The 22552-nt window shown below is 40.9% G+C and overlaps 1 protein-coding gene across 30 annotated transcripts in view; it reads right to left on the reverse strand.

Annotated features, from left to right (window-relative positions):
• Positions 1-5820: 5820 nt before the first annotated feature.
• The window catches only part of MADD (MAP kinase activating death domain), a 112108-nt gene continuing 95376 nt past the window's right edge, over positions 5821-22552 (reverse strand). For 12 of the 30 annotated variants that reach the window (XM_034769474.1, XM_034769469.1, XM_034769462.1 and 9 more), the window contains 4 exons: positions 20557-20663; positions 17227-17296; positions 11553-11599; positions 5821-7501 (listed from right to left, as the gene is read on the reverse strand). In XM_034769474.1, coding sequence (XP_034625365.1) covers positions 7394-7501; positions 11553-11599; positions 17227-17296; positions 20557-20663 — 332 coding nt within the window. In that variant the 3' untranslated portion in view covers positions 5821-7393. Of the gene's footprint in view, positions 7502-11552; positions 11600-17226; positions 17297-17543; positions 17553-20556; positions 20664-22552 lie in introns of all 30 variants that reach the window. The other 18 variants (XM_034769451.1, XM_034769471.1, XM_034769467.1 and 15 more) reach the window with 2 other exon arrangements.

The following is a 22552-nucleotide window of genomic DNA, read 5'->3' on the forward strand; positions in this document are numbered from 1 at the left end:
TTCTTCCCTTAGCGGTATCTGTTGGGTTGGCTGCATTGCCCTCTGGCATTGCGCACTCATAGCACCGGTATAAAGGCCAGCCGACCCTCCCCTCCCTTAGTTCCTTCTTACCTCCTGTGACAGTTGCTGGAATCTTTGGTTGCTTAGGCAATCATGTCTCAGTGATTTTTCTACCTAGAGTTGTTGTAAATAGTTTATAATTTAGATAGCCTAGACAGTGGGACAACTCCACTCTATAGGCGTGGCTGTCCTTGGTCCTGGTACCAAGGCATGCCCCAGGGGCCGGGATTCAAGTCTTGCTCCACATGCAACAGGTCCATGCCATTGAGCGAACTGCACTCAAGCGGTCTCAAATGCCATGGAAAAAGCAACAGAGGGTCCTGTGGCACCTTTGAGACTAACAGAAGTACTGGGAGCATAAGCTTTCGTGGGTAAGAACCTCACTTCTTCAGATGCAAGACCCCTCTGATACTAAATGCCATGGAGAAGCTCACAGGAAGGACCATTGCCAAATTTGCAAGGACTTCAAACCCAGAAGCATTGAGCTGCCTGACTGAAGTCCTACTTATGGAGGAAGCTCTAAGACTAGCTTTGGAGCCGCACTCAGAGTCAGCACCAAGTACTTCAGCCTCAGTGCAGAGTGCACCATCATCTTTTAGAGCAGACAGGCATTGTTAATCTTTGCAACACTGCAAACATCTTGAGACGAGCTGGCCCCCAGTGCCGAAAGACAGAGGGGAGTCGGACCGCTCCTCTCCCCCGGCTCTGCACCATCAGCTGCCTATGGTGCTGATACAGCAGCACCCTGCGATGTCTCCCCAAGACTGGTGAAGCAAGCACTCAAAGAAGGAACTTTTCTTTAACTGCAGATACTTAGTTTCATTTACTTGAGGGAAGCGATTGTGTAAGAAACTTTGGGTGCCTTCGCTGTTGTATATATAGTTCTGTTTCTTGCTTTTTCTGTTGAGCTGATAGTTTTGTTTTAAAATATCCAATACTATGGTGAAGCATCCCTGAGTCTTCAAGCACTGTCATGAATATAAGCAGAAGATAAACTTACAGACCATTAACACACTTAGTATGTTGCAGAGCTGGTTCTGCCAGTTCTAAGTTCAGATGTCACTTTAATGGCTAAAGGCTGGAGGGAGAGTCTTAAATCCTTAACTGCACCTAAAACTATTCAAATCCAATTAACTGTCACAGGAATCCTTCAAGGCATTAGATGTGGTATCTTTCTGGTGGGAATCAAGTTCTTCTATGATTTAGGGCCTCCAGTGATTCTTCAACAACTTCTAGATCCCTAAATGCATAATTTTTAAATCAGTAAAAATTGAATTTTCAGTGGGAGTTGTCTTTTTTTTAGTGTGTGTGTGTTTTAATGTTGAAGCTAAGAGTCAAGTGGAGGGAGGTTTTTTTGTTTGTTTTGAAGTGGCTCTTAATAAAAAGCAGTCCCTTTTCCTTTCACTCTCACTTCCTTGTCTTCTTCAGAAGTTTTTATCTGGTTATTTGTATGTGGTTCGTAGAAAATGCACGTGAACCCCTTGTGACGTTGCACTCCATGTGTTTTATGGAAATATGCTTATGAGTGTGAATAAGATGTAACTGGAATATGCTTTAGGCAAAAGGTCTTTTGTAAGGTATCATAAAGGTTATAACCTACTGAATATATTCCTCCTATTTGTATGTATGTATCATTCTTGTATCTGAAGCTAGAAATATGAAGTATAACTCTGATGTCCTATTGTAATTATACAAAGTGTGGGCCATTAATGGTGGTTTAGAATCTTGATGGCTCTCATTGACTAGGACAGTTGGTTGTACATGTCTCCGTTTACTTACAAACCTTCCTATGTACGTGTGGGCTAGCCCAGGAAGAATGGAGGCTGGGGTCTCACAGGACATGTGATCGTGTCACCTGATACTGGAATCCATCTTAAATCTGGTACTTTTCCATTTAGGAGGAGGGGTGGGGGCCCAGAGAGACAAAATATTCCCACCTTGTGCCAAAGCTATAACAGGGGGTGGAACAGAACAAAGGAGGTACAGTCATGAGAAAGCCCCTGTTTTCCACCTAAGATGACTGTTGGAACTAACAAGGACTGTACCGGGGAAAGGAAGTCTAGTCTGTGAAAGAAGCTTATTGGAACATCTCTAATGGTGAGATATTATCTGTAATCAGTTTCTTAATGTATTAGGCTTAGACTTGCGTGTTTTTGCTTTATTTTGCTTGGTGACTTACTTTGTTCAGTCTACTACTTGAAACCACTTGAACACTACCTTTTATATTTAATAAAATCACTTTTGTTTATTAATTAACCCACAGTACGTGATTAATACGTGGGGGAGCAAACAGCTGTGCATATCTCTCTATCAGTGTTATAGAGGGCAGACAATTTATGAGTTTACCCTGTATAAGCTTTATACAGAGTTAAACAGATTTATTTGAGGTTTGGATCCAATTGGGAGCTGGGTGTCGGGGTGCTGGAAATAATTTTTAGTTAAAGTCTGCAGCTTTGGGGGCGTGGACCAGACCTGGGTGTGTGTTGCAGTAGGCTAGCATGTCTAGCTCAACAAGGCAGGGTTTTGGAGTCCCAAGCTGACAGGGAAGACAAGCTCAGAGGTAATTTCAGCATGTCAGGTGACAGTCCCAAGGGGGGTCTCTGTGACTGAACCGGTCATATCTCTCATATAGTCATCGACTATTAAATGGAGTGAAAATCCCATATACAGCAGTGGGGCTAAGAGATAACCTTTAAACTTGCTTTACAGACAAACTTGAGTTATAAAGGGTAACTTCATAACACAGACACCATGAAAATCTCTAGGAAATTTTAAAAAGTGGCAGCCCGTACAAAATATGAGAGTCCACACTCTTTCTAGGGAAAACTGCCAAGAACACAGCATATCACTGACCCACAGCTGTCACGGGCTCCCAGGTCTTAGTGTTTAAGGCCTTTAGATCTTTTAAGATGTGGTCTTTAAGGAGCAATCCCTTATTCACAACCCACAGGCAACCAACAAGGTCCAGGACAAAGCTTGTGAGGACTAGAGATCAAGGAATCTTGGCCAAGAACGACCACTTCTGAAAAACCGTCTGGATGAGATAAAACTAAGCCCAAGCCTGTGTTTTCAGAGCATGCTTTGATAGTCATTTTGCAAAAGCCTTCCACAATAACAAGACAAGGAATAACAACAGAGAGGCAAAAAAACCAGTAAAACAAAACAGGCAAATCTAGGAAAAGCAAACAACAGAGACAATTCTTTGGACAGTTCAATATGAATATTAATTAGATTGAAATACTTGAAGAGCAGCTCTGTGTAGCTCACAAACTTGTCTCTTTAACCAACAAAAGATATCTCAGCCACCTTGAAATACTTGGACATTATGTGGCACAGGCTCCTCCTAGTGGTAAAAAGCTTGCATGACTATTTATATAACAGAAAATAGATATCTCAGCCAGACTTAGTGGTATTACTCTGCAAGTTATTTAAAATCAAAAAGGCTTGAGCTGATTTCCAAGGGCATAAGAAGAAGGGGCCCCTACAAGCTGTGAGCTCTTATCACTGAGTAATCCTCAATCAAAAATTAAACAAAGTGGAAAAGGTGAGTGATATGTGCAATCTATAGTAACCTTTTCCCTCGCTAAGAACTGTCTATATTGATCTCTTGTCTTGTGAGATTAACCAGCAGTAGAGACCTTCAAAAGAGGTGAAAACGACTGTAAAACTGCGCTCACAAATCTGGTATGATCTAGAGACCACACTGAGAGAATAATGCTGTGTAATAGTCATCCAAGCAGCAGCTCTGTATATCTCAATGATGGAAACATTGCTGAGGCATGTAGTGGAGGCTACCTTACCCACAGCTGAACATGCTGTAATCCCCACAGTTGGCTGAACACCTGCCAAGTCACAGTATTCAAGTATACATACATACGTACGTATGTATGTATGCACATATGTATGTATACTAAGGGAGTGAACTGAACACATGTATGCTGAAGAAATTGGCTTGAATCTGATGGAGTCAGTTCTAATGCCCTCTTGCACTGCCTGATTCTTGTATGTCTGAGGCCTTGGCTACACTTACCAGCTAGTTCGACGGCTGGAAATCGAAGTTCTGGGTTCGACTTATCGCGTCTAGTCTGGACGCGATAAGTCGAACCCGGAAGTGCTTGCCGTCGACTGCGGTACTCCAGCTCGGCGAGAGGAGTACCGCGGAGTCGACGGGGGAGCCTGCCTGCCGCGTGTGGACCAAGGTAAGTTCGAACTAAGGTACTTCGACTTCAGCTACGTTATTCACGTAGCTGAAGTTGCGTACCTTAGTTCGAATTGGGGGGGGGTAGTGTAGACCAAGCCTCAGTACAGTATCTATTTATGCAGTGTACGGGTGGTCTTGTGTTCTCACCCCAAACTCCTTTATCAAATGTGGTTTCTAGTTTCACGTGTGTGTGTGTGTGTGTGTGTGTGTGTACACAAATAGTATGTTGAGATGGATTGATGCCTCGTCTTAACCATATATGCAACAAAATCTAGATGTGAATGAAGTTTGGAGGACAATAGAAGCAGATTAATGACTTTATTGAGCTTGAAACTAGAAACCACATTTGATAAGGAGTTTGGGGTGAGAACACAAGACCACCCGTATACTGCATACATAGATACTGTACTGAGACATACAAGAATCAGGCAGTACAAGAGGGCATTAGAACTGACTCCATCAGATTCAAGCCAATTTCTTCAGCACACGTGTTCAGTTCACTCCCTTAGTCAGCATTACTGCCTCCAATTAGAAACCAAGTCAGATACTCATCTGAAGAGTACTCCAGTTTTTATTTAATTAAATATTATTCAGCCCACCTTATTGGTTTGTTACTGATGGTCAACCCCCCAAGAATACAGTTCTTCAGAGGCAATACCTGATATTAGCTCATGTATAAGGAACTTTTACATCTGTAATGACTTTGCAGAACCATACTTATCCAGCCCTCTTTTTTAAAGGCTTTGATTATTCAAAAGGCGCAGCGCAGGTTAGGTTACAGACCCTTTCAAGCCTCACTCCAAACTTCAGTTTCATGTAAGAACTATGTGCAGAATGGAATTTACAATCCCTGATTTCGCCAGGAAAGATTGCCAATAAATATTCTGCCCTGCTCCTTCAATAGAACCCCAGCACTGCTCTGAAGGGAACAACTCTTCTAGGCTGAGGTAAATTCACTCTGTTTAGTCAATCCTGGGATATTTCACACTTAAATGGGGGATAATTAGCACTCAGAGGACCATTAAGATTACCATTGTACAAATCTTGCTCTGAGGAGTTTACAATCTAAATTGGTGAAAAACAGACAAAAGAAGCGGGAACAGAATACCACATAAATGCAAAGTGGTCAGGACAATAGGCTCACAATTTGTTAATTTCTTCTTTTTTAATTAGGGAAGGATCAGACATAATCCTGTAAACCCTGATTTTATTTCTATGCCTAAAAGAACCCCTTGTCATGGCAATGACTGAAGAAAATGGGCTTTTAGCTGTATTTCAGTATTCACCATTAATATTCTTTAAAATCTTTCTTGGGGGAGAAAAAAATGTCTTTGATTTTACACCATTATATTAAAAAAACCTTTAGAAGATAGTTACCATTAAAAAATAACTTGGAATGCTACACACATTAGCACTGTATCATGTTTGAGAACATAGTATTTCCACTATTTCAAGAATGGAATTTATTTTATATGTGCATATTATGTATTATTCATATAGACAATTACATTTCAGAGTCAAATAGACCAATGGGAAGAAACACTGGAGGATAAAAGCCATCAGTGGTTAAATGATAGTTTATTTTCACATTCAGATAGCTGTACAGTCTTCTATAAATAGATACGGTCCTAGAATATTTACATCATTTCTTCATCCATTCCTCACGCATTCCACTCAAAATGGTAAATACCCTGACTAAGCCAAACAGGATTATTTCTGGGTGCAACTACTCAGAGGCCTGTGTCAAATCAGATAGCACTCCAGCTTGTGTTAGAGCACTCCATCAGATATTTTACATTTAAGATTATTTTCTCTAGATCCTCTCTCCTTCCAGCATTTCAGGGGCTTTCCCCCCCGGTAGAGTCCAGTACAGTTCATAAAGAACAAACAGTGTTCAAACATCCATTCTCAGCCTACTTAAAATAAGGTGTGAGATGGATACTTTAACTGAGGGTGCTTCATTACACAGTATTTGCAAAACTCTGACACATACATGTACAGTTTGACAGAAGCAGTAGTTAAAAAAAACAAAATCTGGAACCAGCATTTACAGTACCATCACCACAAAAAGTTGAATCCCCACAATGCACTTTGCATAAGCTTGTGGGTTTCTGCAAGTTTTCTACAGAACCAGTGTACGCAGACTCTAATAGAAGTACTTTAGGGGGATTGTAGTGATAATCCCACATTACATGAGTTTGCCATATGCTTCAGCCAATAGCACTCACTCTCTCTAAGTTTTTACCTCTCTTTACTTATTCCTACACATTTAGATTAACTGCTCTAGCTACCACAATATGCATATATTAATTAACTGCACTCCTGGGATGTTAGCAGAGTGGCTCTAATTTCCCATTTGAAAAACACATACGTTACATGCATACCAGTTTGAAGGGGATTTCATAAAGCATAGCCTCCGAGTTTCTCCCCTCCATGGTGCCTATCCATTATTAAAAGCAAGCAATCCTTCGCCCACCAGAGAAGAAGTAATTCCATAGTTTTATACATTTAACATTCAATCTTAAAGCACCATATCTAATTGTAGGCTATTTCAGAGGAGTTTAAGGTAGCTAAATTGCTCATCTTTACTGAAAAGATTTGAGGGCCATATGGCAAGAACTCCAAATTGGTGGGTAAAGTGTGAAAACACAGAAGGAAAATAAATACAAACTATCACAGTTAAACAACAACAGGTGATCCATGCAGGACCAAGCTGCTTCCTTTGTGCATATTTTTTGAAGAATCTGAAAGCAGAGGCCTACAGCTGTAAGTGAAGAAACCTGTGACACAGGTACCACTGGAAACAAAAACAACTGAACTCCAGATGCATTAGTCTTCTTGAAAATGGAATTCCAAAGGATTGCCCAGAGCAAGCCATCTTCAGTTATAGCTGGATGCTGATGCTCAGAACTGTCTGATAAGCACAGCTGGTGTAAAAACTCCAGTAAGAATGAATTCAGCAGGAGAATGAACAAGAAAGTTTTAATCTTTTCTAAGGGGAAGGACTTGCAGGATCATACATAAATAACCAAATTCTAACTGGAATCAGCAATGTGAGCTCCAGTAACAGCAACAGAAATGGGAGTATTACACACCAATGTGCCAGTGGGCAAGCATTTCCCAATATTGTGATCAGCTGGAAACTGGCCGAGGGGGTTTGCTTTTGTTTTCTACCTCTTTCCCACGAACAGCAGCCACATAAGAGAAGAGACACAACACGGAATAGCAGATCTCATGGGCCTAGAAAATATCAGAAAAGGAGATAATGAGATTCCAGACAGTACCGTTTCACAAAAATACACTGACAGATTTGTATTTACTGTATATTCTCCCTCCTTCAGAGTGCATCTTTCAGAACAGCATAGAGAGCTCTGGCTAGAGAAAAAAAAAAAAAAAAAAAAAAAAAAAAGCAGCATGGGGGTGGAGGGAGGTAATGGCACAAGCTACCCCACACTATCCTTGTGATGAGGTGGAAAGGAAAGATCCACAGTTGTTAATTATACCAAATGAGAGAGGATTTTAGGATTAGAACATCGGAAATCATACCACAGAAGAAGAGAACAATGGTCCATCTAGCTTTGTATCATGTCTTTAACAGGTGCCAATGCTAAGCTGTACAGCGCTGCAAGAACTCCTTTGGTGGTGAAGAAAGGGGCTATCTAAAATTACTGTAACACACCTAATTGTCCAGTACTGTCCCTTGAATCACAGTGGTGGTGGTGGAATTTCTTCCTTACTCCCAGTTATGATCATTTTATGCCCAGAAACATAGAGACTGCTAGCCCTTGTAATTTCATCCCAGCTAATGTAACTGTAGATATTATTTTTCATATAAATGTCTAATACTGAGCTATTTGCTTCATTATTCTAGGACAGAAAGCAGCATAGTTTAATTGTACATGGCATTAAGAAGTATTTGCAATTATGTTTTAAATTATTCAGTTTGTTGCCATTTAATTCAAGAGCCATCTTTTGGCATTATGGGAGGCAGTATAAGCCAATGAAGGTTGGGGTGTGGGAGATCAGAGTTGTATTCCTAGCTTTGCCAGTGATCTGCTGGCTGACCCTGGGCAAGTTACTTCACCTTGCTGTGCCTCTGCTTCCCCTATCTGTAAAGGAGGCTAATACTATCTTTGTAAAGCACTTTGAGTTCTATAAATTAAAAAACACTATATAAGAGCTAGGTGTTATGATGAAAGAGGTAAATTTGATTGTTCTTGTACTATAGAATGTCATAAAATGACTTACATAAACTAGCACACATTTTCATGTAACCTGATTTTTCCTTCCCACTGTACTCTCTTTTTTGTTCTGGAATATACTACTCCTGGGTGAATTCTGTGCATGTGCAAAATTTATGTCCCCTGCAGATTTCTTTGCTTCACCTTAGAAAAATGACTTTCTGACAGGGAAGCCACAAGAGCGGTCATGCTACCCTCCCCAGCAGTAAGTTTCGGTGCCCAGGGCAGCCGGCAGAGAGGTAAATCACTGTGGGGCAGGACTGGGGAAGACCCGGGTGGTGGCTCATACCCTTGCGCTAGGCTCAGCTGCCAGTCCCGACTGGGTTGGGGAGGATGGGACGACTTCTTCCCCTATACAGCATCCGAGGCCGGGTCAGACCCACCCTCAGATTTTCCCCCCAGCTGCAGGAAGCTCTGCAAATTCCCTCCCCCCGCTTCCTGCACCTCAGCTGCAGGGGGAGAGATCCCTGTGCAGGAAGCTGCTCCTCCATCTGCCCAACCCCCATGCATCCAGACCCCCCCGCCTCACCTCCCCACACTCAGAACCCCCTCATGATGAGCCCCACTTCCTCTGCACCTTGACCACCCCAACAAGCTACCCGCACCTGGATCCTCACCCCACTGAGCCCCAACCAGCTGCACCTGGATCCCCACCCCCTCCGCATCTGGACCCACCCACTACGCCCCCCACACCCAGACCTCCCTGCCGAGCTCTATCCCCCCCACACCCAGACTCTCCCGCCCCTGCTGAGCCCCAACCACCTGGACCCCCCTTCAGAGTCCCATTACTGTTGCACCCAGAATCCCCCAACAAGCTCCTGTGCATCCAGATCTCTCTCCGGACCCAGATCCCCCACTGAGCCGCCTGCACCCAGATTGCCCCACACAGAACCGGCTCAACCCACACCTAGATCCCCACACATTAAGCCCCTCCACACTGGGATCCTGCCTTGCTGAGCCTGCCTTTGCACACCTGATGCACCTGGCATGGAAGGGCAGGGCACTGGGATGTTTCTGGTGCAGGCTCGGTTCTTGTGCTGTGTCAGGGTTGGGTGCTGAGCGGACTCACCGCTGGAGTCCGTGTGCCGGACGGGAGCTGCACAGTGATCTCCCACCTCTGCAGCCAGTGGCTTGTACTCCCCAGTGTCATGGTGAAGCCTCCAAATTTATTTGACAAATAAAATTTAAAGAATTTTTACAGAATTTTAAAATATTGTGTGCAGATTTTTTAAATTTTTGGTACAGAATTTTTAATTTTTTACACTATGTCCACTCGATCCCCCTTGTTCACATGCTTGTTGACCCCCTCAAAGAATTCTAGTAGATTGGTGAGGCATGATTTCCCTTTACAAAAAACATGTTGATTCTTCCCCAACAAATGATGTATCTGACAGTTTTGTTCTTTACTATAGTTTCAAACAGTTTGCCTGGAACTGAAGTCAGGCTTACTGGCCTGTAATTGCTGGGATCACCTCGGGAGCCCTTTTAAAAATTTGGCATCACATTAGCTATCCTCCAGTCGTTTGGTAAGAAGGTGATTTAAATGATAGGTTACAAATTACAGTTGTTAGTTCTGCAATTTCACATTTGAGTTCCTTCAGAACTCTTGGGTGAATATCATCTAATCCAGGTGATCTATTACTGTTTAGTTTATCAATTTTTCCAAAACCTCCTCTAATGACGCCTCAATCTGAGACAGTTCCTCAGATTTGTTACTAAAAAGAATGGCTCAGGTTTGGAAATCTCCCTCACATCCTCAGCCATGAAGATTGATTGAAAGAATTCATTTAGTTTCTCTGCAATGGCCTTACCATCCTTGAGTGCTCCTTTAGCATCTTGATCGTCCAGTGGCCCCACTGGTTGTTTAGCAGGCTTCCTGCTTCTGAGGTACTTAAAAAAATTTTTGCTATTACTTTTTGTCTTTGGCTAACTGTTCTTCAAATTCTTTTTTGGCCTTCCTAATTATATTTTTACACTTCATTTTCCAGAGTTTATGCTCCTTTCTATTTTCCTCACTAGGATTTAACTTCCACTTTTTAAAAGATGCCTTTGTGCCTCTCACTGCTTCTTTTACTTTGTTATTTAGCCATGGTGGCACATTTTTGGTTCTCTTAACTATGTTTTTTAATTTGGGGTATACATTTAAGTTGAGCCTCTATTACAGTGTCTTTAAAAAGATTCCATGCAGCTTGCAGGGATTTCACTTTGGCACTGTACCTTTTAATTTCTGTTTAGCTAACTTCCTCAAGTTAGTTCTGATGATAATCCTTGATTTCTGTTTCCAACTTGCAAGCACATACAGGGCTGACCATCAAATATATTATGTAATTAAAGGGTAAGTACGATTTTTAACTATCTTGTGTTCAACAATTAAGAATAAAAAAACTGATACAATGGAACTGCTCAATAACCCATCTATCTAGTATCTTGTCTGACAGGTATCAATATTTTTCAGACAGGAGTCAATACCCGTTGGAGGGTATAAAATCCCTTTCATGTACCTCACTGCTCAGTATTATACCAAAAGGAGAGAATTCTTCATGAACTCAGCTAGAGATCAATTTATGCTCAGAAGTTAGACACACCTGTCATCTGTTTTGTGGATTAGGCACTTTGGTCTGCAGAGTCATCAATTCAACACTTAACAGCACAAATATGATCAATTAAAAAAAATGCACTAACCAACCTCTCTCTAAAATGGACCCTTCTATGCTGTCTCAGGATCTCCCTTAATTTTATAGAAGTAGGAAGCACCAAGCTACAGTCCCTTTGTACAAGAGCTAGAACAAAAGAGAAGGTTGTGTTTCACTGTAGCTCTAAGGCTGCATAATCCTGCGATCCCAGTTTCTATTGTCTTCACTCAAATTTTCCACTAACACTCTTCCACAGAACCTCCATTTGGAGGAACAGTCTGAACTGCATCCCACATGGCATTATGTCAGTGAACTGCAGGACAAAAGAGTGGTCTCAGATACCAGAGTGATGGGCATCGTATGAGAACTTAAAAATATACCCTCTAAAAGAACTAGAAGGTAAGACAGTTCACTCACCATTGGTGTCTTGTACTTGTGGCTCACCACTTCTTTAGTTTCAGGAACTAAAACCGGACGGGTAAGAGACAAAACAAAAAGTTCAAAAAACGAGAGGAAAAAGTGAAAGAAATAGCACAATGTTCCCAAAGGAAAGGGGGAGGGATGCACATAGACAGCAGGTGCAGGACCAGGGCACCTTGCTACTCCTCACTTCTAGATACTATTCTTTCCCTATATTTATACTATCATGATCTTTTGATGATACCAGCAATGACACATTATGTAACTCAAGATGGCATAAAACATTTCTTTGGCTCCTTGATTGAGAAAAAAGAATAGTAGGTGTTTGATGTATCTCAGACTCATCATTGGCTTTGCTGGTGCTAATAATTCCTGTTAGCAGAACACATGGTAAAATCTGTTTATCAGCACAACCATATAGTCTAAACCAACATCTCTTTTAAAGCCACTTTGCTACTTTAACTGCTCGCTCCCCGGTGTACCCTCTAGAAATCTGAATTTTCCCTGTGCTATGCGGTAGTTTGTATAAGAATGACTGGATATTTCTGCCCGGGATTCAGTTAAATCCGTAAAAGAATAGGAATTAGACTGTGGAGAAACCAATCTTCTAGAATGGAAGACTATTTCTCCTCCAGGTCAGCTGTATCTTGGACACAGTTCATTTAAGTTATTTCATTAAGTCTAACACCTGTACTCTGGAGTTTACCTGGAGACCTCAAGGAAAATGTTCATTGCTTTATGAACAAACTTACTCAAAACTACCAACATACAAGATTTCAGTTACACATGGCCCTCAAAATATCAGGCTTGATTTGACTTCTAGGTGTATTAAAGGAAACACCAGCAGGAGTTGCTGTAGATGACACAGATGCAATCTGTTACCAGGAAAGCTCAGCCTTTGCTCCCTTGAACTGTCCCTAACAAATAAAGGAGGAATGTAGCACAGAATAGCAAAGGAAAATTTTACCCTCTGCTCTCATTACCCCAAAGTACCCCACGCTGAAAGCTGCAACCCTCCCATTAGTGTGTTCCACCTGCACTGTGCTTCTGTCCCACTCTTCTGAGTCTGTGTGAATGATGCTGTGCACAAATCTCATGGAAAGACAATATAGGGAACAAAGAGCACAAGGAGTATAATAATGCACTATGAACATAAAGGCAAATTTAGATTTTTTTAAACTAAAGGAACAACAAGACAATTATATTTTGAATCCTTTCCTTTCAAAGGGGCTGAAACCTGCCTTGGAATTTCTGTATGACAACAAAAATCTTAAAGAAACATTATAAATTATTCAAGACCAGACCAAATAAGTACCAGTTTAATAGAGGAAGGTGGGGAAGGAGGAGTGAATATCTTATAAAGCATAGCACCTAGTGACAGAAAGACAGTAACAGGCAAAATATATAAACATGAGCTCAACATGAAGAGCTTGGGGGGGAAAATGGACACCAAAACCTAGCCATGCAGATGTCACCTGTGATTATGACATGACACAACAAAAGGTAATATGGAAAGAGGGCTCATACTCTAGTGAGTCAAAACTAGGCAGTGCAGACTGGTTCAAAGAGAAGGGACTCTAATAAAAATCAATGCCTATGATTTGATCTTAGTGTATCACAGTATCAACATCCCTGGAAAGACCCATGAAAAATGCAGCCTTTGTTTATAAAATAAATATTTGCCTTTGAAATTCTCCATTTTCTTGGACAGAGGCAACTACATCAGAGGCTGAAAACTGGGTGAAGTGCACACCCAGGCTGCACTGCCCATGACACCAGTGGCTAGAGCTGGTAAGAGAATGCGGTGCACATCCAAGCTGCCTTACCCGTTGGCACCAGATGTTCCAAATTAACTCCATGTCACCAGGGGATAAAGGGGGAGTGAGGCGGTGGACAGCCAAATGGGATAGGATTACACAGATGTACAAATCTTATTTCTCACTGGATAACACACAATCGTTCATATACTCTTCAAAAGCAGGAAGAGGAAGCTGGAAGGAGCTGGTGGCATGAGGGAAGGAGAGAAGGGAAGCTGTAATGTCCCTGATCCCCAAATACACAGCAGGGTGAGGACCTAGGGAAGAAACCACCTCCTTTCACACTCACTGAAGTCACCTCTCATCAAATGAATGACTCCCCTGTAGCCCTCCAGTGGGAAAAAATACTCCTGAGAGGGTGGAGTTAGGAAGGAGAGAAGAGAAAAGCTTTGGGTTTACACCCTCAGAGCTCAAAGTGCTAGCACTGCAGAGTATATAAATCATACTAATTTTTTTTCTTCTAACAATAAAATTGACTCAATACTGTTAAACTAAGAAGATGAAGGGGATAAGTTACTGAGCACCATCCTGCAGCCTCTGGCCCTGTGAATGAGAATATATGGCACTAGCAGAGAACTATTTCAGGGGACATCACTTTACCTGCTGGAGAATGAAGGTTTTCATAGCAGCGGCGATGAAGGGGCCACGAGAAAGTAAAGCACAAATACACAGCAGTAACTCAAATTCCAGAGGTAAGAGCCCTACACTTCTTCACTTCCTTTAAATCTTTGTTCCCATTTGTGGACAACAACCCGTGGCTCTCACTTGGGCCCCAGTCTGAAATCACATCTCCAACATCCACCTTGCCATGTTAACCTGGTGTTTTACAAACGGCCTTTAATTTCCTACTGTCTTGTGATATTCAACTTCTTCCATTCCCACTAAAAAGACCATGCTTGGAAACCACTAAAACCTCCAAAATAATTAAAGTTAACTACATTTCCTGGTAATGAAGTCAGGCTGACTGGACTAGAATTTCCAGGATCAGCCCTCATGCCCTTCGTTAAAGTACAACCATGGCTACATCTCCAGTCCTCAAGCACAGAAGCTGATTTTAAGATTTAGAGTTTTGTTAGCAGCTCATTCACTTAATTTTTTAAGTTCCTTCAGAACTCTTGGCTGAATATTACCATTTTATCCTAGTGATTTGTCATCATTTCTCTTTTGAGCATAGAGTCTAATAGTGTCTCATCTTCATTATCTTTAAAAGCGTAGCTCTAGGGAAAATATCTTTCTATTGGTCTCTGTACAAGAAAGCAGGTTAGATTCTCTGCAGTGTCTACCTTCCTTTCATTTTCTCCTTGGTAATCTGGTGGACCACTAACTCCACTGCAGACTTCTTCTGACATATTTAAAGAATTGCCTGTTATTTTGGTCTATGAGTTTTTGGCTATTTTATCTTACAATTCCATCTTAATTTCCATCTTTCATTTTACAGGCCATAGATTATATCCCCTTCTATTAGTTTAATTTGAACTAAAGCATAGCATTCTAACCTCTTGAGCCTTGCCTTTTAACCACAGCACATTTTCCTTGCCTTTCTGCTTCCTACTTTGTTCAGGGGTAGGAATGCCTTCTGTGATTTATCAAGTTGCTTAAATAGCTTCTAGGCTGATTGCAAGGATTTAATTTCTTAATTTTTGTCTTCAGTTTCTTTTTAACTTGCTTCCTGATTTTTTACTTTAAAGCTGCCCTTCCTAATGTTACCTGTCACAATACTGACCTTCACTACAATCCTTTCCACAATGCACTTGAAATTGATTTATGGTATGGTCATTATTACTTAGTGGCTAAAACTATAGTTACTTTTTGAACCAGCTTCTCTGTATTATTTTGTATGAAGTCAAATGTTCCCTCTTCTTGTGCATGCTCCAGAAATAGCTATTTGAAGAAGCAACTGTGTGTCAAACTGTCCCTCCAATGATGCCAACTGTGACATTTGACCAACTAAATATCGGGATAGTGGAAGTTACCCATTATGGTTTTAGCAGATTTTATTGGCTCTGATCTCTCAGCGTTGTGCACTTATTATCACTACTATTTTGCAACCCTAAGTGTTTGCTAACAGCAATGCTATAATAAACTTGTTGCCTATTTGGGGTAAATATGGTACAAGAGGAATAGGCAACCACACAGCGTGGAAATCTTCACATTCAAGGCAGCACTTACCAGGAGCATCCGTAAACTATCCCAAACTTTTCCATATGTTGCATTCATTGTTCTGAGGGGTGGGTGTGGGTGTGACAAGATAGTTTCAGAAAAGGTAAAGGGGAAAAACCTGTTCATGAAGTGATACACCAAGTCTCTTAGCCAGTGGCTCAATTGCCTTCCAGTCATTGTACTCTGATTCATGACATCCAGTGGTATCATTTGAAGGACTTGGTATCATAACAGAAAGGCGGCAGTACAGAAGTCAAGATCAGGACATGAAGCTTCCAGATCCCAATATCAGTTACATTTCTTTGAATATTAGGAAAGAGGATCCATGAGTCAGTGCCCTTTAATCCAAAGCAGTGGAAAAGAACCAGAATGTCTTGAAAATCAAGACACTATTTCTCTTAAATGGTGGATGTAAGACAAAATTAGCACTGATCAAATACTGAAATCAATTTGTAAATTTAACCTTTTTAAAAGAAAAGTTTCACATTTCCGTGAATATCTAAACAAATGTGCAGCCACAGATGAAAGAATAAACCACTCCAGACTTGGAATCCTTGAGAGGACCATTTCAGAGGGTGTGAAAGGTTCAGATGTTTTATAAACCTTCAAAATCTTAAAAGACCCCTATTTTTTCAGACAGTGGTTCAGAATATTATGAATCACACTGATATTGAGAAACTTCTGAATATTGCCCAGTCTGGGTTTAAGAGGATTATATTTAACTGCAATCACTGGCCAAATAGCACTAGTTCTCCAGTTCCTCTACCATCATCTCTCTCCTCCACCACAATTCTCACACTGAAAATAAAACCATTGACTAAACTGCAGTCCAGAAACATCATCTTTTTCCAGAATAAAAATAAAACTTGCCTGGAGCAGCAAAGGGGAAATTTCACTGTGAGCAACAATCTGTCTCTCAGACTATTATATGACACATTTGATCATGACTTCTGCGGAGAGGAGACTTTTGAAGAAATAATTTCTAAGCACCTCCCACTTCATTGACTCATTACTGTTATCCATGCTGCACAAAGTGATTTCAATGGCATACTGACAACGTGCATCTACGCTACAAGCCATGAATATGAAAATCTACAAGTTTACTCTGATAGTGTCAAGACACCCATCCTCCTAGTCGGTCAGACAGTCTCTCAGATGCAATCTATATTTCTCCCTGTTTTGAAACTGCCTACCATCTAGTGAAGTGGCTGTCAACCTTTCCAGACTACTTTCAGGAGTCTGGTTGGTCTTGTGTACCCCCAAGGTACACCTCACTTATAATCTACTTGCATATAAAATCAGACAGAAAAATACAAGTGTCACAGCACACTATTACTGAAAAATTGCTTACTTTCTAATTTTTACCATATAATTATAAAATAAATCAATTGGAATACAAATACTGTACTTACATTTCAGTGTATAGTATATAGAGCAGTATAAACAAGTAATTGTCTGTATGAAATTTTACTTTGTACTGACTTCACTAGAGCTTTTTATGTAGCCTGCTGTAAAACTAGGCAAATACCTAGATGAGTTGATGTACCCCCTGGAGGACCTCTGCATACCCCCAGGGGCACGCATACCACTGGTTAAGAACCACTGATCTAATGAACACAACTCTGAGACTGAGGACTGGAAATTTGAGTTACTGCCATGTGAGTACAGACCTAATATCAAAATAATGTAATTACCAAATTCCTCCAGGACAAAGACTCCTCGCACAGTATTGCACTTTTTAATGTGATTCAGCTCTATGAAAACCTACAACAAAACAGGGAGGAAAATAACACAAGATTAGTCAATGAGAGACAACTTTTTATTCAAAAACAAACAAAAAGAAACACCATCACGGCTGATATAACTTGAAACATTGTAGCACATACTACTAATTCATTTACAGTTCAATACATAAATACAGGGAGATTAAAAAAGATAAATTTGCCACAATGCTAGAAATCAACAAACAACTTAAAATGCTAAGAAGCGAAGACAGCAGAAGATGGAGTACCTTCCGCTCCTTGCAGGAGGAGAAAGCATGGAAGAGAAACGAAGGAGTTAGTAACTCTGACATATCCAACATTGCTACCCCTTCAGGCACTCAATTGAATTATAGCAAAGAGAAAACCAACACACCTTAAATGCAACAAAAAGGGGGACAAGAAATGGCTGGCTCCCAAATTTGGCATACGATTTATGGCCCAGGTCCATCCCACTTGGTTTCTGCCCCTCCATGCATCCTCCTCCAGCACAGAGGGCAGGCAAGGGGCAATGTGCTTCCCACCCTCATGCTGCTTCTCTTAGACCATCCACCAGTCAAACTTAATGGGGGAGGGGCTGCTACCAGACAGCACTGCAATTGAGATTTAGCAACAGAACTGTTTGTAGATTTTACATGGTATGTGCACTCAGTGTTGAAATTGATCCAGATGATGACTTTGGGCAGCACTGATTTCATCTTTAAAAAACATGCATGAAGATTCCGAGATTTGTTGTTTGTTCATTCATTTCATACAGTATGCCACAGAGCCACTGTGAGTTGGGTACCCACTGGGGAAAAACAGAACTGGTTTTAACTGATCTTTGCTTTAAAAAATAAGCATCCAAAAAAGGAAAATGAGCCTGGTCACAGATCACACTAATCATTTTTTTCCATGTTCTAGGACACAGATGCCAGCTTTGTGCAAGTCAGCAAATTCTCTGACTGCAACGAGTCCATTTAATGCCTTATACAATTAAACAATATTTTCTGATGTGCACCCATATCCTGAAAAAGCATAACGTCAGTTAGTCCTTTCAGGGCGAGAGACAACTTGTGGGCTTGAGGAGAAGGTACAGGAAGGTGATCAGGAATCAGCTGTATGCTCAGGTCCTAGAACATTTGTTTCTTCAAGCAGGAAACATATATATGAAGAGTAAGATTGCTCCAGTATCCTGAATAAGTGTCCTGCCAACATCTTAGAGATATTCTTGAAAGACTGCATAGCAACGAACTGTAGTGATCTTTTCAGTTGCTATGTACTTACAAAGCTGCAAGCTCTGGTGCGGATTTAGAGATAAATTTACTGGAGATATTGCATCTACTAGGAAAACAGAAAATGCAGAAAGGTATCTGGGCACTTCTTTTCACTACACCACCAGTAACACACTACTTTCATTTAATCCCCAAATCATTAACTGCCCAAGAAAGGCAAGGGGAGGCCACCAGACAGGACCCAAGATCATGCCAGTTAAAAGGTCTCTTTTAGAAACAGTCTTACCTATGTCTGCCTTCTGTAAATGGATCAATTCGCATTTTGAGAGTAATCAAGGTAAATTGATTTTCAAGTACAGATGATGTTTCCAATAATAGAGAAGCTCTAACACATGATTCCAGGTTATTTATTCCTCAGTACCAGAAACTAAACCTGAGATTTTTTTTGTCAGCAAACCTGCAACTTGCCTCCTTCTCACAACCAAGTATCCAGAGAATAGAAAATTAATCCCACCACTTTGTTTACCTGCGTTCTTTTGCAGTTTAGTTGTCAAAAATTTTATCACCCTCTATTTTTCTCTTTTTGGAGGGATACAGGGAAGAGGAAATAAGGGCATTGTAAGGGGATAATTCGCCATTTTTTTATCCACTTAGATAATTTCCATTGATTGCAGTAGCATCTGCTGTTAAGGTTCATATTATGCAGTTCAAGCTTTTTTATTCAGGACCTCAGTGGAAAAGTTTAAACAGATCAGATGCAATATTAATTATCTAGCAGCCCAAAAATGGTAAGTGCAAGGCTATACAAAAGGCATGTGACTGCCCTGGAGGCGTCTGGCTCATTTCAACAAAAACTAAAAGGTGATGCATTTCCCCAAGTGGCAGAATTTATGGGAGTTTCCCATTTTTAGGAAAGTGAAATGTTTGAAAATAAAACAAGAATTAATAACATAACAATTAATAGACTATTTGTAACCTCTCATGGTGATAATCTTCCCCTATTCTCAAAGGTCATCCATTATAAGAAAAACAGGTTTACACAAAAGGTTAATAGGCATTTTTTCTATGTTTCATAGTTCCATTTTGTGTCTTGAGGGGTGCAGATGCTCTCCCCTCAATTTGAAAGCAAGTGAGTGTGTAAAGGAACAAGGCTTATATGGTAAACAGTAGAGGGAAGATTTAATTAGAGGAAAAGGTAACACACTGCACAAGGGACTGATTGACAGCAGCTTTTCTCTTTCACACACACACACACACACACACACACACACACACACACCACCCTCCGCTAAAAAATGGTTCTACTGTCCAGCACAGCACACCTCTAATGACATATGCAAAACAAACATGAACACAAAGCAAAAAAACAAAAACAAGGACTAAAGAACGCAAATGAAACAACATCCAGATAAAGGAAGAAAATGGTAAAGCAATTATATTTGTGTTTCCTCTACACCCACAGATAGATTGCTATTTGTAAGGGGGGAGGGGGAATCAGTAATTTATTCTCATCTTCAATGTGAGAGAATGTCATTCTCTTACTCTATTTTCTTGTCTGGATCTGTAGACTCTCCCACATTTTTAAAATACAAAATTAAACATGATGAAGAAAGTTACCTGAAATACCTGCAAATGTACTTAGCGTAATCTTACAGACACAGTGCTAAATCATTGTGCCATCAGAATGTCAGAGTTCACTACATGGTATGTTATGGAAGCTTAGATTACCACCTACTATTTTTTGTTGTTGCTGTTTTAGTACATTGAGTACCAGTTAGTACATTGTGAACCTACAGAATTCTGACAGCCAGAAACAAAGTTAATACCCACCTCTACAACTACTTTTACTTAAAAAAAAAAAAAAAAAAAAGTATTATAGATGTCTACACTCTGAGAATTTCTCATTTCAATATTTACAGAATATAGGCCATATTCCCCTTTGTCATCCTACCCTTTCCCCTTGCTGATGCAGGGAAGAGGAAACACACTGATGCAGAGGTGCTGCAAAAAGCTTCATGCTCACATATTCTTGTGGAAGATTCCCTCCTACCTGACTATGCATAAACTTCAGGTTAATTCCTTCCAGCGTGACTTGCAGAAGCCCTCCTTCACCAGTTTTCATATCCTGCACTGGGAACTCACCACCCAATTCAGGTCCTGCAATACAACAACAAACAAAGAGAAGAAGGGCAGGAAAGAATCAAACAAATAGAGTGAGCTGCACAATACTTTCAATTTACTGAGTGATTAAAGCAAGAACTCCATGTAATGTACACTGCAACATTTTATGACAAACAGTTTTGAGTACTTGATTAAAGTTTAGCAGTGAGTGCTCTAAACACCATCACATATTTAATTGCTGGCTGTAAAGCTCTGTAATGTGTGAGGGAAATTAAAAGACTAGCTCAGAAGTTAGCTCTCTTTTCTGTATGATGCAACACAGTGGTTGACACCTTACACAGCATTAACCTTCAGCAGAAGCAGAGCAAATACAAGTTCACGTGGAGCTTTGAATTTCCTGCAATTTCGTATGAACACAAAAGTGTCCTAATGGGGTGAAAATAAAAGGGAAATATTCTTAATGCCACAAAGAAAGAAGGGCTTCCTGAATCCCTCATGTCCTTCTGTGGTGCTTTCTGAGGGCATCCAGAACTGTAAGCCACCCTGTTATCGCTCTGCTTTAGCAAAAGAGGGATTTGTTGATGCTAACCTGTTTGACAGCTCCCTGCCACCCCAGTCTGTTAGTCAGCCAAACAAACTTAAGATTCCAACAGCCCTGATTGTGTCTTGCAGGTAATGCTAGGTGCCCAGAGTTCCCGTACCCACAGAAGAGTATTCCTCTGTAGTATTCCAGCCTGCCACTTGACTCTCACAGGAATGACCAAATTAGTTGTTTCCAAAAAGATAGAATACACACCTGCCTGTTGCCCTTCTCTGTACCCTTTCTATTTTTCATATAGCTTTTCTGAGATGGGGCAACTAGAACTACATACAGTATTTGAGGTGTGGGCACAACATGGATTTATATAGTGGCATTATGATATTTTCTGTCTTATTAGCTATCCCTTTCCTAATGGTTCCTAACATTGTTCGCTTTTTTAACTGCTGCTGCACACTGAGCAGATGTTTTCAGAGAACTATCCATAATGACTCCAATATTTCTTTCTTGAGTGGTAACAGCTAATTTAGATTCCATCATTTTGTATGTATAGTTTGGATGATGTTTTCCAACATGTATTATTTTGCATTTATCAACATTGAATTTCATTGGCCATTTTGTTGCCCAGTCACCCAGTTTTGTGAGATTCCTTTGTAATTCCTCGTAGTCTGATTTGGTCTTATCTATCTTGAGTAATTTTGTATCGTCTTCAAACATTGCCACCTCACTGTTTACCCCTTTTTCCAGATCATTAATGAATATGTTGAACAGCAATGGTCCCAGTACAGATCCCTGTGGGACACCACTATTTACAGACGCTCCCCAGGTTACGCAAACCCAACTTACGCAAATCCGGACTTATGGAAAAAGTTCCATAAGCTTTTTTTTTTTCCCCCCCTTGTGCGTAATTGTTGGGTTCCCAACTTAGGCAAAATTCTACTTACGCAAGGCGTTCCGGAATGGAACACTTGCGTAAGTCAGGGAGCATCTGTACCTCTCTCCATTCTGAAAACTGACCATTTATTCCTACCTTTTGTTTCCTGTCTTTTAACCAGTTACTGATCCATGAGAGGCCTTTCCCTCTTATCCCATGACTGCTTACCCCATGACTGCTTACTTTTCTTAAGGTCCTCCTCCTCAGCCAGCCCGACTGGGCTGGGTTGCCTCCTTTTATCTGGCTCTTCCACCTGAGGCATGCGTAGCAGGGGAAAGGGGGCATGGCCTCCTGGGCCCACAGTGATTGGTCCGTCCCTGTTGGCCCAGTGTGGGGTTGGTACGCTCCATAACACTCACCTACAGCCACTTCTTAGCATCACCAATCCACATGGTGGGGGATCCACCATTCACAAATGCAAAGAACACCAACCTCTTTGTTCCCTCAGTGATA

The sequence above is a fragment of the Trachemys scripta genome, chromosome 4 (assembly GCF_013100865.1).
Source record: "Trachemys scripta elegans isolate TJP31775 chromosome 4, CAS_Tse_1.0, whole genome shotgun sequence".
NCBI classification, from domain to species: Eukaryota; Metazoa; Chordata; order Testudines; family Emydidae; genus Trachemys; species Trachemys scripta.